At 45.4% G+C, this 13,567-nt stretch overlaps 1 protein-coding gene across 1 annotated transcript in view; it reads right to left on the bottom strand.

The window, feature by feature from the left end:
- Window positions 1–12,847, bottom strand: part of ZPR1 (ZPR1 zinc finger) — a 46,739-nt gene extending 33,892 nt beyond the window's left edge. The window contains exons 1-3 of the mRNA XM_068240923.1: window positions 12,259–12,847; window positions 1,175–1,336; window positions 502–592 (exon numbers count right to left, since the gene is read on the bottom strand). Of these exons, the coding sequence (XP_068097024.1) occupies window positions 502–592; window positions 1,175–1,336; window positions 12,259–12,381 (376 nt within the window). The 5' untranslated portion in view covers window positions 12,382–12,847. The remainder of the gene's footprint in view (window positions 1–501; window positions 593–1,174; window positions 1,337–12,258) is intronic.
- Window positions 12,848–13,567: the final 720 nt, after the last annotated feature.

The following is a 13,567-nucleotide window of genomic DNA, read 5'->3' as shown; positions in this document are numbered from 1 at the left end:
CATTATTGCCAAGACTGTCCAAAAATCTACACATTGCCATTGTCATGCCGTTTTGTACAGTGCCACAGAACATGTTGGCGCTTTATAAATCAATAATAATAATAATAATAATAATAAATGCAGCAAAGAGCAACAGCCATAGTTACTCATTTCCAATCCATTGACTAGAAGCAAACTTGACAATCCTATCTGCCAATTAATTTATCATTTAGACAAAACGAAAGGTAGGGAAGGGTTAATGTGTAAACAATGTGCCACCATAGAAAACAAAAGGGGGTGCATTTGGAAAAGCAGGGTCAAGTAAAGAGATACACAAACAAATGCAAGTGTCTTATGCTAGGTACACACCATACAATTTTCTGTTAGATTTACCTGCCAGATAAGTTTTTTTCAAACATCTGGCAGGTAAATCTAACAGAAAATGGTATGGTGTGTACTTAGCATTACAGCACATATCAGCATATCACTGAAATGTGAAATGGAATGTTCTACACACAGTACCTCCTTTCTGAGTACAGGCAGGAATCTCAAAATCAATCTCTGGAATACGTGTTGTGGCATAGTCAGTTTTCACTACCTCACGGCTGATATCCTGTGCATAGAAAGGAGAAGAAAAAAAAAAAAAAGAAGCTATGAGTGACAGCTTCCCAAAGTTCTGCTTAGAACCATGCATTCCTAGGTGACATTTTACACATTTAGGTATAACTACATTATGAATTGATTCATTCATTATGAACACTGAATAAAATTTACATCCAATCTAAGGCTTTGAAAAAACGCCCTCAAGCACCATTTGGGTGCAATATAAATGCACACGAATGGCAGCATTTGTAAGAAACATGTGACATCGCTTGACACGCAATGGAGTTACCAGGTGACAAAGGACCGCGACAAGTCATGTCTGAGCACAGCTGCAGCAGCACTCAGATGTGACCACATTTGACTTTTTCATGCTTCAATTCATTTAATTTTGTAGACGGCATAAAGGGAAAAAAAAAAAAAAAAAAAAAAAAGTATGATAAAGGCATTAACCATGAAAGAAAAAGGAATATAGTACATCTCTGCATACCACTAATTTTATTAACACCTCAGGGTTAATTCAACCATAAAGCAACAACAGGTTTTTTCTTTAGATCATGGTCAGCTCTTTTGACAAATAAACATAGAGCCTTACCCTCTTATTTCTAACACTGAGTGAATATCGGACACCCTGTTCCTGGATTCGACCAGCAGACTGAATCTCTGTGTTGCTCCAGGCACAAAAGTCACAGGTGAAGGAACTGACAATGATTTCTCTGAAGAAAGGAACTTTGGTGAGGAGCAGTCTGGTCATACCCTAAAGATATAGTAAACAGGTTACAAATACGTAAAATTTAGGTGGTTAGTACATAGGCATGTTGATAATTAAAAGATGAAGTGGACAACCACACGAGATGTTAGAAATGAGAGGATGAGATGTTAAAGTGTACCAGAGCTATGGGAAAAAGAAGATTTGATATTCACCTGCAGCTTCCTCCAGCAGCATAAACACTTGCGAGTCCTACACTGTCCTCCTGTGGTCTGCCATTCAGCCGCGATCAGCCCCATTAATAGGCTCAGTCAGGTCCAGTCTGGATCTTCTGTGCGGACCTACCGCACATGTGCAGTAGACCCAGACTGATACAGCTACTGGGGCTGATCGCAGCTGAATGGCAGACCGCAGGAGGATAGCGAGGGACTCACACGTGTTTATACTGCTGGAGGAGGCTGCGGGTGAGTATTAAACCTTTTTCACACAGCTCTGGTTTACTTTAAGCAGAAACTGAGTAAGAATTTACACTTAGGCCTCAATTCACGGAGCATTATCAAACGTTTATCAAACGTTTGATAATTTACCTCATGGGTAAAATCTCATTTTGAATTCACTAAGGTGTTATATATTTGTTGAACGTTTTATCGGTAAATCATTCGATGAATATATAACACCTTAGTGAATTTAAAATGAGGTTTTACCCATGAGGTAAATGGGTGAATTGAGGCCTTAGACAGTGTTCCTGCATATAAACTCAAGTATATGTGTTAAGAACCTATAGCAAGTGACTCATGCTGCCACTTTACATTTCTGATCACTGAAGCTACTATCAATGGTGTGAGGTTGCAAATAAAGCTGTTAAACCTCAGCTCAGAGCAGCATATAACATCTGCTTCAGTGATCAAATGTTAACTGGCAGCATTAGTCACCTGCTTCAGGCAAGGATGTCAGGAAACACTGAGAAAATACAGTAGAATCTGGTTATAGTAAACTGGTATAGTAAACCTCTGGATATAGTAAACTTAGTCCTCAGGTCGCAGCAAAATCATCTGTATAAATATACAATGTATGACCAATTCTGACATAGTAAACTTCTGATATAGTAATCTACTTTTACTGGTCCATTGGAGTTTACTATAAAGGAATTCTACTATATATCTGTAGTAATTTTGCTCCTGGATCAAAAATGAAGGAATTTACTTTATACGCACAAGTAATGTCTTCTGAAGGTATTCCATTTTTTTTCTTGGAGATAAGCTTTAATTAACCACTTGCCGACCAGTGGATTTTACACTGATCGGTGCTGCGTGGGCTCTACAGCCCGCAGCACCGATCAGGAGTCCAGCAGGGCGATCAGACTACCCCCCTTTTTTCCCCACTAGGGGGATGTCCTGCTGGGGGGGTCTGATCGCCGCCGGCCATCTGCGTTTTGCGGGGGGGGGGGGGCTTCTCAAAGCCCCCCTCCGCAGCCATTTCTGCCCTCCCGCTCCTTACCTCCCTCCCTCCCTCTCTCCGTAATGCGCAGGACGGAGTTCCGTCCTGCGCATTGTAGGATAGGCTTCAGCCTATCATATGCCGGCGATCCCCGGCCAATCAGAGGCCGGGGATCGCCGATCTGCCTGACGGCGCTGCTGCGCAGCAGCGCCGTATGATGTAAACAGCAGGGATTTCTTCCCCGCCTGTTTACATTTTGCCGGAGAGCTGCGATCGGCGGCTCTCCGGCTGTTCACGGAGACACCCTCCGTGAACTGACATGGAAAGGCCGCTCGATCGAGCGGCCGTTTCCATGGTAACCCGCAGACGACCAGTTTACGCCAATCGGCGTTAGCTGGTCGTCAAGAGGTTAAGCCTCAACATGGGACGGAGTTCCCCAAAAAAGATTTCTATTGCAGCGAGGCTGTATTGTGCCATCTCTACTGAGCTCTTCCTGGTGCTCTCCCCTAACCTCAAGTCCCGGTTGTGTAGCGCCCTACTGCATGCGCACAAGAACACATCACTGCATGTGTCATAGCAGGGCAGGAAACACCTTGGTCTGTCTCCACCAGTACTTCGATGTTACCCTCTGTCCCAAACCGAGGGCATGGGAGTAATTGTTTAGGAAGAGGAACATCAGCCGCGTCATGATTACAACAGAAGACAGGTCTACACAGGCAGGGCAGCCATCAGGGTGGTACAACTGACACTGCAGTGAGGGGCCCAGGGCTTCTGGGGGCCCTGGGCCCCCCTCCCAAAGCGCTGGAAGGGCCCCATGTGCTGGCTGCGGGCCTGTGGCTCACTAACCAGCACACCGCGTTCCAGCACTGAGAGAAGAGTGACATCAGCGCTTGAACGTGGGGAGCAGATGAGTGAGCTCGCTACAGCGGACTTACTATACTTGGGCAACACCTCTATCTGGCTACAGGCTACCTATACTGGCCTACCACAAATACCTGGCTTTCTATACTGGGGCTGGAACCACCTATGCCTTTCTACCTACACTGGGAACCACCCATACCAGGCTACCTATATTGGGAGCACCACCTATACTTGGCTACCTTTGCTGAGGGCACCACCTGTACCTGGCTACCTATACTGGGGCGCCTATAGCTTGCTACCTATACTGGGGGCACCTGTACCTGGCTAACCTATGCTGGTGCACCACCCATACCAGGCTACCTATACTGGCCTACCACTAATACATGGCTTTCTATACTGGGGCTGGAACCACCTATGCCTTGCTACCTACACTGGGAACCACCCATACCAGGCTACCTATACTGGGGGAAACTATACCAGGCTACCTATTCCGGGGCACCAACTATAGTTGAATACTGGGGCACCTGTATCTTGCTGGCCTATACTGGGGCACCAGCTATACCAGGCTACCTATACTGGGGCACCAGCTACACCAGGCTACCTATACTGGGGGGAACCCTTCCTGGATACCTTTACTGGGGGCAGCTATACCTGGCTAGGGCAGGGGGACAAGAGGTAACACAGGAGGATAAAAGAGGCACAGGGGGAACAGAGGCGGACAAAATAGGCACAGGGAGAAAAGAGATGAGATGGGAACATGAGGTCACACAGAGGGACACAAAAGAGGCACAAACTGAGGTGAGACAGAGGGAGGAAAAGAGGCACAGGAAGAAAAGAGGGGGACAAAAGAGGATAAGAACGGGCCTACAAGTTCCTGTCTCATTTGTTAACCGGGGACTACCTGTATTTTGCTAGTATTTGGCTCCACCCACAACATGCCATGGTCATGCCCACCTTTTGCCGCATCACGCTGTGCATGCCGCTTTCTTCAGTGTCGGAGCCATGCACATTTTTTGCCGCAGCGCACTTCGCGCACAGACGCAAATGTGGGGTGGCTAGTGGGCGGGTACAGCAACCAGTGGGTGGGCCTAGGGAGGAGGGGGGGCCAGGCCTGATGATGTGCAAGGGGCCCCAAAATTTCTGATGGCAGCCCTGTACACAGGTAGACAATCATGCCCATGGCAGCAGCAGCGAAGATGGGGTAAAGCCTAAGGGCCTGTTTCCACTGCACGCAGATTGGATGCAGAAAAACTGACTCCAATGAATGCCTATGGGAAAATCTACATTAGAAAAACTGCGTTTAGTGGAAACAGGCCCATAGGCTTTCATTGGAGTCAGTTTTTCTGCATCCAATGTGCGTGCAGTGGAAACAGGCCCTAAAAGAAAATAACCTATCTGGAAAGTATCCATTTTATAATTTAAACATCACTGCTAACAAAACCAGTGCCAAATTCAGGTACTTGACATGCCCAGCAAGCAACGTATGTTCAATTCTATGTCAGAAACATTCACTTGTGATTACTTGCAGACAGTTTATCCACGATCAGTGTGCTAATCTCCAGCGTAGCTCTACACCAAACAGCCATTTCTAAAAGGAATTTTTTTCTCAAAATTTGTCCAATTGTTAAAGTGGAGGAGATCAGTACACAGCCTACACTATCCCCTGACAGGATCACACAATCATTTTAGGAAATGAAAACCTACCATGCGTACATAAAGAACTAAGGCGAGAGGGATATGAAGGGTGACATTTATTTCCTTTTAAAAAATACCAGTTGACTTACCTGGCTGCCCTGCTGGTCTATTTCTCTGCAGTAGTATCTGAATAACACCAGAAACAAGTATGCAGCTAGTCTTGTCAGATATGACTTCAAAGTCTGAAACACCTGATCTGCTGCATGCTTGTTCAGGGTCTATGGCTGAAAGTATTGGAGGCAGAGGATCAGCAGGACTACCAGGCAACTGGTATTGTTTGAACGGAAATAAAATGGCAGCCTCAATATCCCTCCATCTTCAGTTGTCCTATATGTGTAGCAACATGACAATGGCCTCAATTGCCTAAGCTTATCTTCTGTCTTTAATAACGTTTCTAGAGTGATCACCATGGTGATAAGGCATGTAGTATTCAGGAAACATTTTACCTCAGGCAAACCTAAAGTTAACTCTTCTGTCTTGAAGTTAACTCTTCAATCCTTAAAATTACTCCAGAAGATAAAGACAGGGGGCCATAAGCAATTCACTTTTTCACCTGAGTTTTCTTCTAGGAGATAATTTTTCATCTTCGATTTAAAATAACTTTTCAGCAATATTCAACTAAAAAAGTACCAAAAAGTAGATGAAAAAATTACTATCAAAATTATTTTGAGTATGTTCTTGCATACTCAAAAAGTAGATCATGTAGGCTAGCTACAAAAAAAAAAAAAAAATACTGCTGAGTTGCCGCCCTGGCGATCTTAATAGAACGCCAGGGTGGTTCAAAAGCATTTTATTGACAAGTTTAAAATTATCACCTAAGAGAAAACTCTTAGAGAAAACTAAGAGTAAACATTCTGTCATTAAGTTACATTAGTTATGCTAATTAAAATAGATAGGTAATATAATTTTTTTGCCCACCCTGTTTTAAAAGAACAGGCCAATGTTTGTGATTCATGGGGGCAGCCATATTTTTGGTTGAAAGGAGGTGACAGGGAGCATAAGACACAGTTCCAACTGTCCTGTGTCCTGATCACCCCTCCCAGCTGCATGCGCTAGGCTTCAAATGTCAAATTCAAAATGTTAAAAAATAAATTAAAAAAAAAAAATTGCACCAAAACAGCAGAAGGAGAACAACAACATCAGAAATCCCATCATGCTTTGCACAGCATCAGGGGAAAAATGCCCGGGCAGTTTTCTTCTGTGCAACTAAAAATGAGGCTTGTATAAGAGAGACAAAGTTCTGATGCTGTAAAACTGTTAAAGAAACACCAAGCCTTTCAGTGCTGCTGAGTCGATTTTTAGTCTGGAGGTTCACTTTAACTACAGAGGAAAAATCAATTAACCCTTCGCACACTCACATGCAAATGTTCAAACAAATGCATTCACAGATTTACTCATCCAGGCACAACTGTTATCCCTACAGCTAAATTAAAAGCCAGGGTTTTAGTTCACAGAAGAATGCATTCTTATGCTTAGTCACCTATACTGCGTAGAAGTACCCAGGTAAACATAGGTGTCCTAACTCTGGCCCTGTAACATGCATAGTGCAGACATGCAAACACATTCATTGCATCAAACCTATCAATGGATTAGGAGCACACATCCTAACTTCCTCTCCTGGGAAAGACAGTGCATCTTACCAATCGCACAAGGGAGCTAATGTTATGTGTCCATGTGCACCATGCGCATACACCAGCATAAGCTGTCTGCATGCTGACAAACATACAGGGGAAGGGGGGAGTGCACCGAATTGGACCCTAGCTACAGGGGTCAATGATAAGAATAAACATACATATATCCAGGCACATCGCCTCTAGTTAGGACATTAAATAAATTATTAGGGAAAGGGAGGTGCTGAAGGGGGTGTGGCTAGAAACAGCAAAAATCAATTAACCCTTCGCACACTCACATGCAAATGTTCAAACAAATGCATTCACAGATTTACTCATCCAGGCACAACTGTTATCCCTACAGCTAAATTAAAAGCCAGGGTTTTAGTTCACAGAAGAATGCATTCTTATGCTTAGTCACCTATACTGCGTAGAAGTACCCAGGTAAACATAGGTGTCCTAACTCTGGCCCTGTTACATGCATAGTGCAGACATGCAAACACATTCATTGCATCAAACCTATCAATGGATTAGGAGCACACATCCTAACTTCCTCTCCTGGGAAAGACAGTGCATCTTACCAATCGCACAAGGGAGCTAATGTTATGTGTCCATGTGCACCATGCGCATACACCAGCATAAGCTGTCTGCATGCTGACAAACATACAGGGGGAAGGGGGGAGTGCACCGAATTGGACCCTAGCCACAGGGGTCAATGATAAGAATAAACATATATATGTATGTTAACTACAGAGGAGGTAACTTAAGGAATGAAGAGATAAGATAACTATCTCACTGTGTGGAGGCAAGTTTTCTCTTGCCTTATCTCCAGCATGATCTTTGTGAATTGAGGCCAACGTCCCCACTGCAAATAGACCCAAACATTTTGTAGTCTTTCCCATTCTAGCCAATATCAAAGTAAAGGTTTTGGACTGGAGAGAGGAGTTGCTGTTAGACTGCTAAAGTAAATCCGAAAGATCATAAAGTAAAAAGATTTAGATCCCTCCGGAGAGGAAAGGCTCTGGGTCCTACAGAGGCTTCTCCATCCCAAAGCTGAGTCCCCACAAGTTCCACAGAAATCACCCTCACTATGCAGGCACAGACAGTAGTACAGATCAGTCTATGCATGCACAGTGTGGGCGAGCTCCATCAAGACCATGTCAACGGGCTTGCAGGGGTCTCAGCACTGGAACAGCAAGAAGGAGGACAACCGAGAAAGCTTGTAGAGGATTCAGAGTCCTTCTCTTGAGGCAAGTACCCAAATTGGGACCTATATTCCCTTCAGGTTTACTTTAAAGTGTAAGATACTTACCTAAAGAAAGGGAAGCCTCAGGATCCTAGTGAGGCTTCCCTTGCTGCTCTAATGTCCCTTGTTGCTGAGTGTAAAACAACCCCCTGAAGATTAGCGACAAGGGATTGTCCTCAATCATATCGGGGCCGCAAAGCTTGTCTTCCTGCATCGTGGCCGCACGAGCCTGCCCATGTATGCGCAGTAAGCCAGAGCCACGGGTTCCGTGCTACTGCGGATGTGCAGACGGGCTCGTGCAGGAAGATGAGATGTGCAGCCACGATAAGGAGGGAGGCCATATTCAGCAACGGGGAGGGGGGGGCTGGGGCATCAGACCACTGAGGCAAGCCCCAGTAGGCTCTTGAGGATTCCGTCTCTTCAGGTTGTGTTATTTTGAACCCAAGCTTGAGTTCAGGATTACTTTAAGAACTGCAAAATCCCATCCCTGTCCTCAAAGTGTCTTAACCATAGGCGCTCATTGATTCCATTGGCATCTGCAGCGTCCGGAAAAATTGTGCAGGTTGGGACTTCCAAAAATAAATCTGTTCAAAATGCCAAGTGTTCAAAATGCCAAGTGTGAATGGTTCCTATATACAACAAAGAATCTGTGGGCGCATCCATTTCTACGTTCTCTAAAGTGTACAAAATGTGTCTATTTTTACAGCAATGATGTGGCATAAAATGCTACGACACTCCCAAAATATATCTCAACAATACGGGTTACCAGCTGCCTTAATGTTCTAAGTATCAAAATGTATTAAATTAATTAAGGACATACAACATCTCTAATACACATATGAAAAGAGCAACCATGATTCAAAAATTTAAAATTGCATATGCAAAGCTAATGTAGCCATCAAAGCAGCAATGATAATTAATACTCCAGCTCAGTAGTGCATATAGAAAAATTCCACACATACACACTCCAAGCATTCCGCGCTTTCGCACTGGTGCCATGCAATTGATAAAGAATTTTAGTGGGGGCCCCCTTTATAATTCAACAACTCAGCGTACTCCGGGCATCAGCCACCGATAGTGGAATTAGATTTTCCCTTCACTCAGTGTCCATTAATTTAGGGCTGACACAATCAGTACCCCTGGAATCGTTGCAGTTCATGCATCTATGTTAGGGGGACAAAGGGTAGATCTTACCACAGACAATTGCTGGCGTCCGCTCAACTCCCTTGATGCGTATATCGCTGTTCCATTTACCACTGTAGGGTAGCCTAGATAGGTGTAGGGCCATCCCATTCGCCCGCTCACCCCAGTGGTTAAGTCACCTCATCCCGAGTACAGTCCAGTTAGCTGTTTGATTTGCCGGAGGCGATGGGAGGAAACAGGACGCTCACCAGCGTGGAAGCACGGCCAGGAACTCAAGCTGCGTGGCTCCGCCCACCTTCGCGGCCAGGAACGCAAGCTGCGTGGCTCCGTGCTGGTGAGCGTCCTGTTTCCTCCCGTCGCCTCTGGTGAATTAAACAGCTAACTGGACTGTACTCGGGATGAGGTGACTTAACCACTGGGGTGAACGGGCGAATTGAGCGAGTTGAGCGGACGCCAGCAATTGTCTGTGGTGAGATCTACCCTTTGTCCCCCTAACATAGATGCATGAACTACAACGATTCCAGGGGTACTGATTGTGTCAGCACTAAATTAATGGACACTGAGTGAAGGGGTTATCTAATTCCACTATCAGTGGCTGATGCCCGGAGTACGCTGAGTTGTTGAATTATAAAGGGGGCCCCCACTAAAATTCTTTATCAATTGCATGGCACCAGTGTGAAAGCGCGGAATGCTTGGAGTGTGTATGTGTGGAATTTTTCTATATGCATTACTGAGCTGGAGTATTAATTATCATTGCTGCTTTGATGGCTACATTAGCTTTGCATATGCAATTTTAAATTTTTGAATCATGGTTGCTCTTTTCACATGTGTATTAGAGATGTTGTATGTCCTTAATTAATTAATAAATTCTGATAATTAGCACATTAAGGCAGCTGGTAACCCGTATGTGTTCAGATATATTTTGGGAGTATTGTATTGTTGGGGTTGGCCCCACCCATCATCCTTTTATATGTGGGTAAGATGACTAAGTGTCTAGGGACTACCGCCACGGGCAATCTTTGCCCCTTGTTTCTATATTGATAAAATGCTATGACGCCAGTCCTAAACCAAAGTGTTCTCTTTGAAGCTTAATTCCACAACCTATCATTGTGACAGGTATGGTAGCATACTTTGCAACCTATCAGAATTTGTATCCTACAGGAGATGGTTAGTGTTAGGCAGAGGGGATAATAGATTAAAATTAGGAAAAGGACAGGGGAGGCTAATGTTAAGCAGAGGATGGGTGGAGGGTAGTTTAGTGTTGAGCACAGCATGGGAGAAGGGTAGTTTTAGGCACACGATACGCTAGGTTACGCATGGGATGGGTGGAGGGCAGTTTTAGCTACTGGACAGGGTAGGTTAGGGATGGGATGGGTGGAGGGTAGTTTTAGCTACTGGACAGGGTAGGTTAGGCATGGGATGGGTGGACGGTAGTTTTAGCTACAGGATAGGGTAGGTTACACATGGGATGGGTGGAGGGTAGTTTTAGCTGCAGGATAGGGTAGGTTAGGCATGGGATGGGTGGGGGGTAGTTTTAGCTGCAGGATAGGGTAGGTTAGGCATGGGATGGGTGGAGGATAGTTTTAGCTGCAGGATAGGGTAGGTTAGGCATGGGATGGGTGGAGGATAGTTTTAGCTGCAGGATAGGGTAGGTTACACATGGGATGGGTGGAGGGTAGTTTTAGCTACAGAATAGGGTAGGTTAGGCATGGGATGGGTGGAGGGTAGTTTTAGCTACAGAATAGGGTAGGTTAGGCATGGGATGGGTGGGTGGTAGTTTTAGCTACAGAATAGGGTAGGTTAGGCATGGGATGGGTGGGTGGTAGTTTTAGCTACAGAATAGCGTAGGTTAGGCATGGGATGGGTGGGTGATAGTTTTAGCTACAGGATAGGGTAGGTTAGGCATGTGATGGGTGAAGGGTCGTTTTAGCTACAGGACAGGGTAGGTTAGGCATGTGATGGGTGGAGGATAGTTTTAGCTACAGGACAGGGTAGGTTAGGCATGGAATGGGTGGAGGATAGTTTTAGCTACTGGACAGGGTAGGTTAGGGATGGGATGGGTGGAGAATAGTTTTAGCTGCAGGATAGGGTAGGTTAGGCATGGGATGGGTGGAGGGTAGTTTTAGCTACAGAATAGGGTAGGTTAGGCATGGGATGGGTGGAGGGTAGTTTTAGCTACAGAATAGGGTAGGTTAGGCATGGGATGGATGGGGGGTAGTTTTAGCTACAGGATAGGGTAGGTTAGGCATGGGATGGGTGGAGGATAGTTTTAGCTGCAGAATAGAGTAGGTTAGGCATGGGATGTATGGAGGATAGTTTTAGCTGCAGGATGGGTTAGGTTAGGCATGGGATGGGTGGAGGGTAGTTTTAGCTACAGAATAGGGTGGGTTAGGCATGGGATGGGTGGAGGGTAGTTTTAGCTACAGAATAGGGTAGGTTAGGCATGGGATGGGTGGATAGTTTTAGCTACATGATACGGTAGGTTAGGCATGGGATGGGTGGAAGATAGTTTTGGCTACAGGATAGGGTAGGTTAGGCATGGGATAGGTGGAGGGTAGCTTTAGGCACAGGATAGGGTATGTTACACATGGGATGGGTGGGGGTAATTTTAGCTACATAAAAAGGTAGGTTAGGCATGGGATGGGTGGAGGATAGCTTTAGGCACAGGACAGGGTAGGTTAGAGACGGGATAGGTGGAGGGTAGTTTTAGCCACAGGATAGGGTAGGTTAGTGTTTGGCAGAAAGGTTGGAAGGTGCATGTGAGGCAGAGGAGTGGTAGAGGTTGCAATTTCTGATGAAGTTTTAAAATATTTTCTCTGCAGGGAGCATTTTATGCAACCTGTCAGAATTTGCTACCTAAAGTAAAAGACTTGTGGGAGATCGAAGTGGCAGCAGCCTTGTAGAGGATCAGACTTCTCATGTACAGTACATTGCAGTGCTCTGCGCTGAACCCCGTGCACCCTCCCCCTAGCGCTCACATTGCGGTAGCAGTTCATGCAGAGAGACTCGATTTCCGCCGGTTGCTGTTCCTCGTCCTCCGCGTTGATGTCCCGGAACACGGAGCCAGGAGGCTCCGGAGCTGTGCGGCGTAACAAGGACATGCTGGAAACTTCGCTGCCTTCCTTACTTCCACACTAGTGACAGGATACCTCTTCCTGCACCACCCATGTGACTCACTCTGACCCGGAAGTGGCTCTCACCTACACTTGCTATAGGCGCAGATCTTCCTAAACAGAAAATATCTACCAATGGAATAAAACTGTCACAGAAGTCCTTCCTACCGGAGCTGGTCTGGGGAAAAGCAAGCGTGTCCTGATAGGAGGACATGTGCGTTACAGCTGGCATCCAGTGCTTCCCAAGTATCGTGTCGCTCCCTGCTTAAAGAGAAACCTGTAACCAAGAATTGATGAACTTCATCCCAATCAGTAGCTGATACCCCCCTTTCCCATGAGAAGTCTTTTCCTTTTCTGAAACGAATCATCAAGGGGGTCTGTATGGCTGATATTGCAGTGAAACCCTTCCCACAGTGAGATGTCAGGACCATGGTCTTGACAGATTCATGTCTGTGAACCTCATTGCATTGTGGGAAATAACTGTTTACAGCTGTTTCCAACTGCCAAAAAAACAAGCAGCATCTCTTTGCACTGACATCACCTGCCAGCAGTAAAAATGTCACCATGTGATAAATATCAGAATGTAAATCAGGGAGAGGAAAGATATTACAATGGGCAAACACTGACTAAATAATTTATACATAATTATTGTAAAAAAGAAGCACTTTTTAAATTACATTAGTTTCACTGGAGTTCCTCTTTAATACAACTGTGTCTGAGATTAATGTTGGTCACCAAGTGCTCGCAGTTTTTAATGTCCTCCAAAATGTGTACAGCTTAGGCCTCTTGCGCACTGCATGCGTTTCCGATTCCAATTTTTAGGCTGGTTTCACAGTGGGACGTTACAGGCGCACGTTAGAGCAGCCTGTAACGCACCCCCACCGCACAGCAATGATAAATCAATGGGCTGTTCACAGTGCCCACGTTGCGTTACACAATAACGCTTCACGTCAAGATCAACGTACTGCATGCAGTACTTTATACGCGGCTAAGCTGCGTCAGACTGTTTGCACATGCTCAGTACGGGTGTTTTTTTATTTTAGGGGCGGGGAGAGGCCGCTACGTAGCCAGGCACATGGCTAATTATTATTGACTGCACTTGCAGTGTTTACTTCCTGGAGCGGCCGCTGATTGGCTGGCGGGACCACGTGATGTGGAGAGTAGAGTTGGGCGA

Source organism: Hyperolius riggenbachi, chromosome 6 (genome assembly GCF_040937935.1).
Source record: "Hyperolius riggenbachi isolate aHypRig1 chromosome 6, aHypRig1.pri, whole genome shotgun sequence".
Lineage (NCBI taxonomy): Eukaryota > Metazoa > Chordata > Amphibia > Anura > Hyperoliidae > Hyperolius > Hyperolius riggenbachi.
Note: the sequence above shows the minus strand (reverse complement) of the source record. Positions and strands in the feature narration are given on the sequence as shown.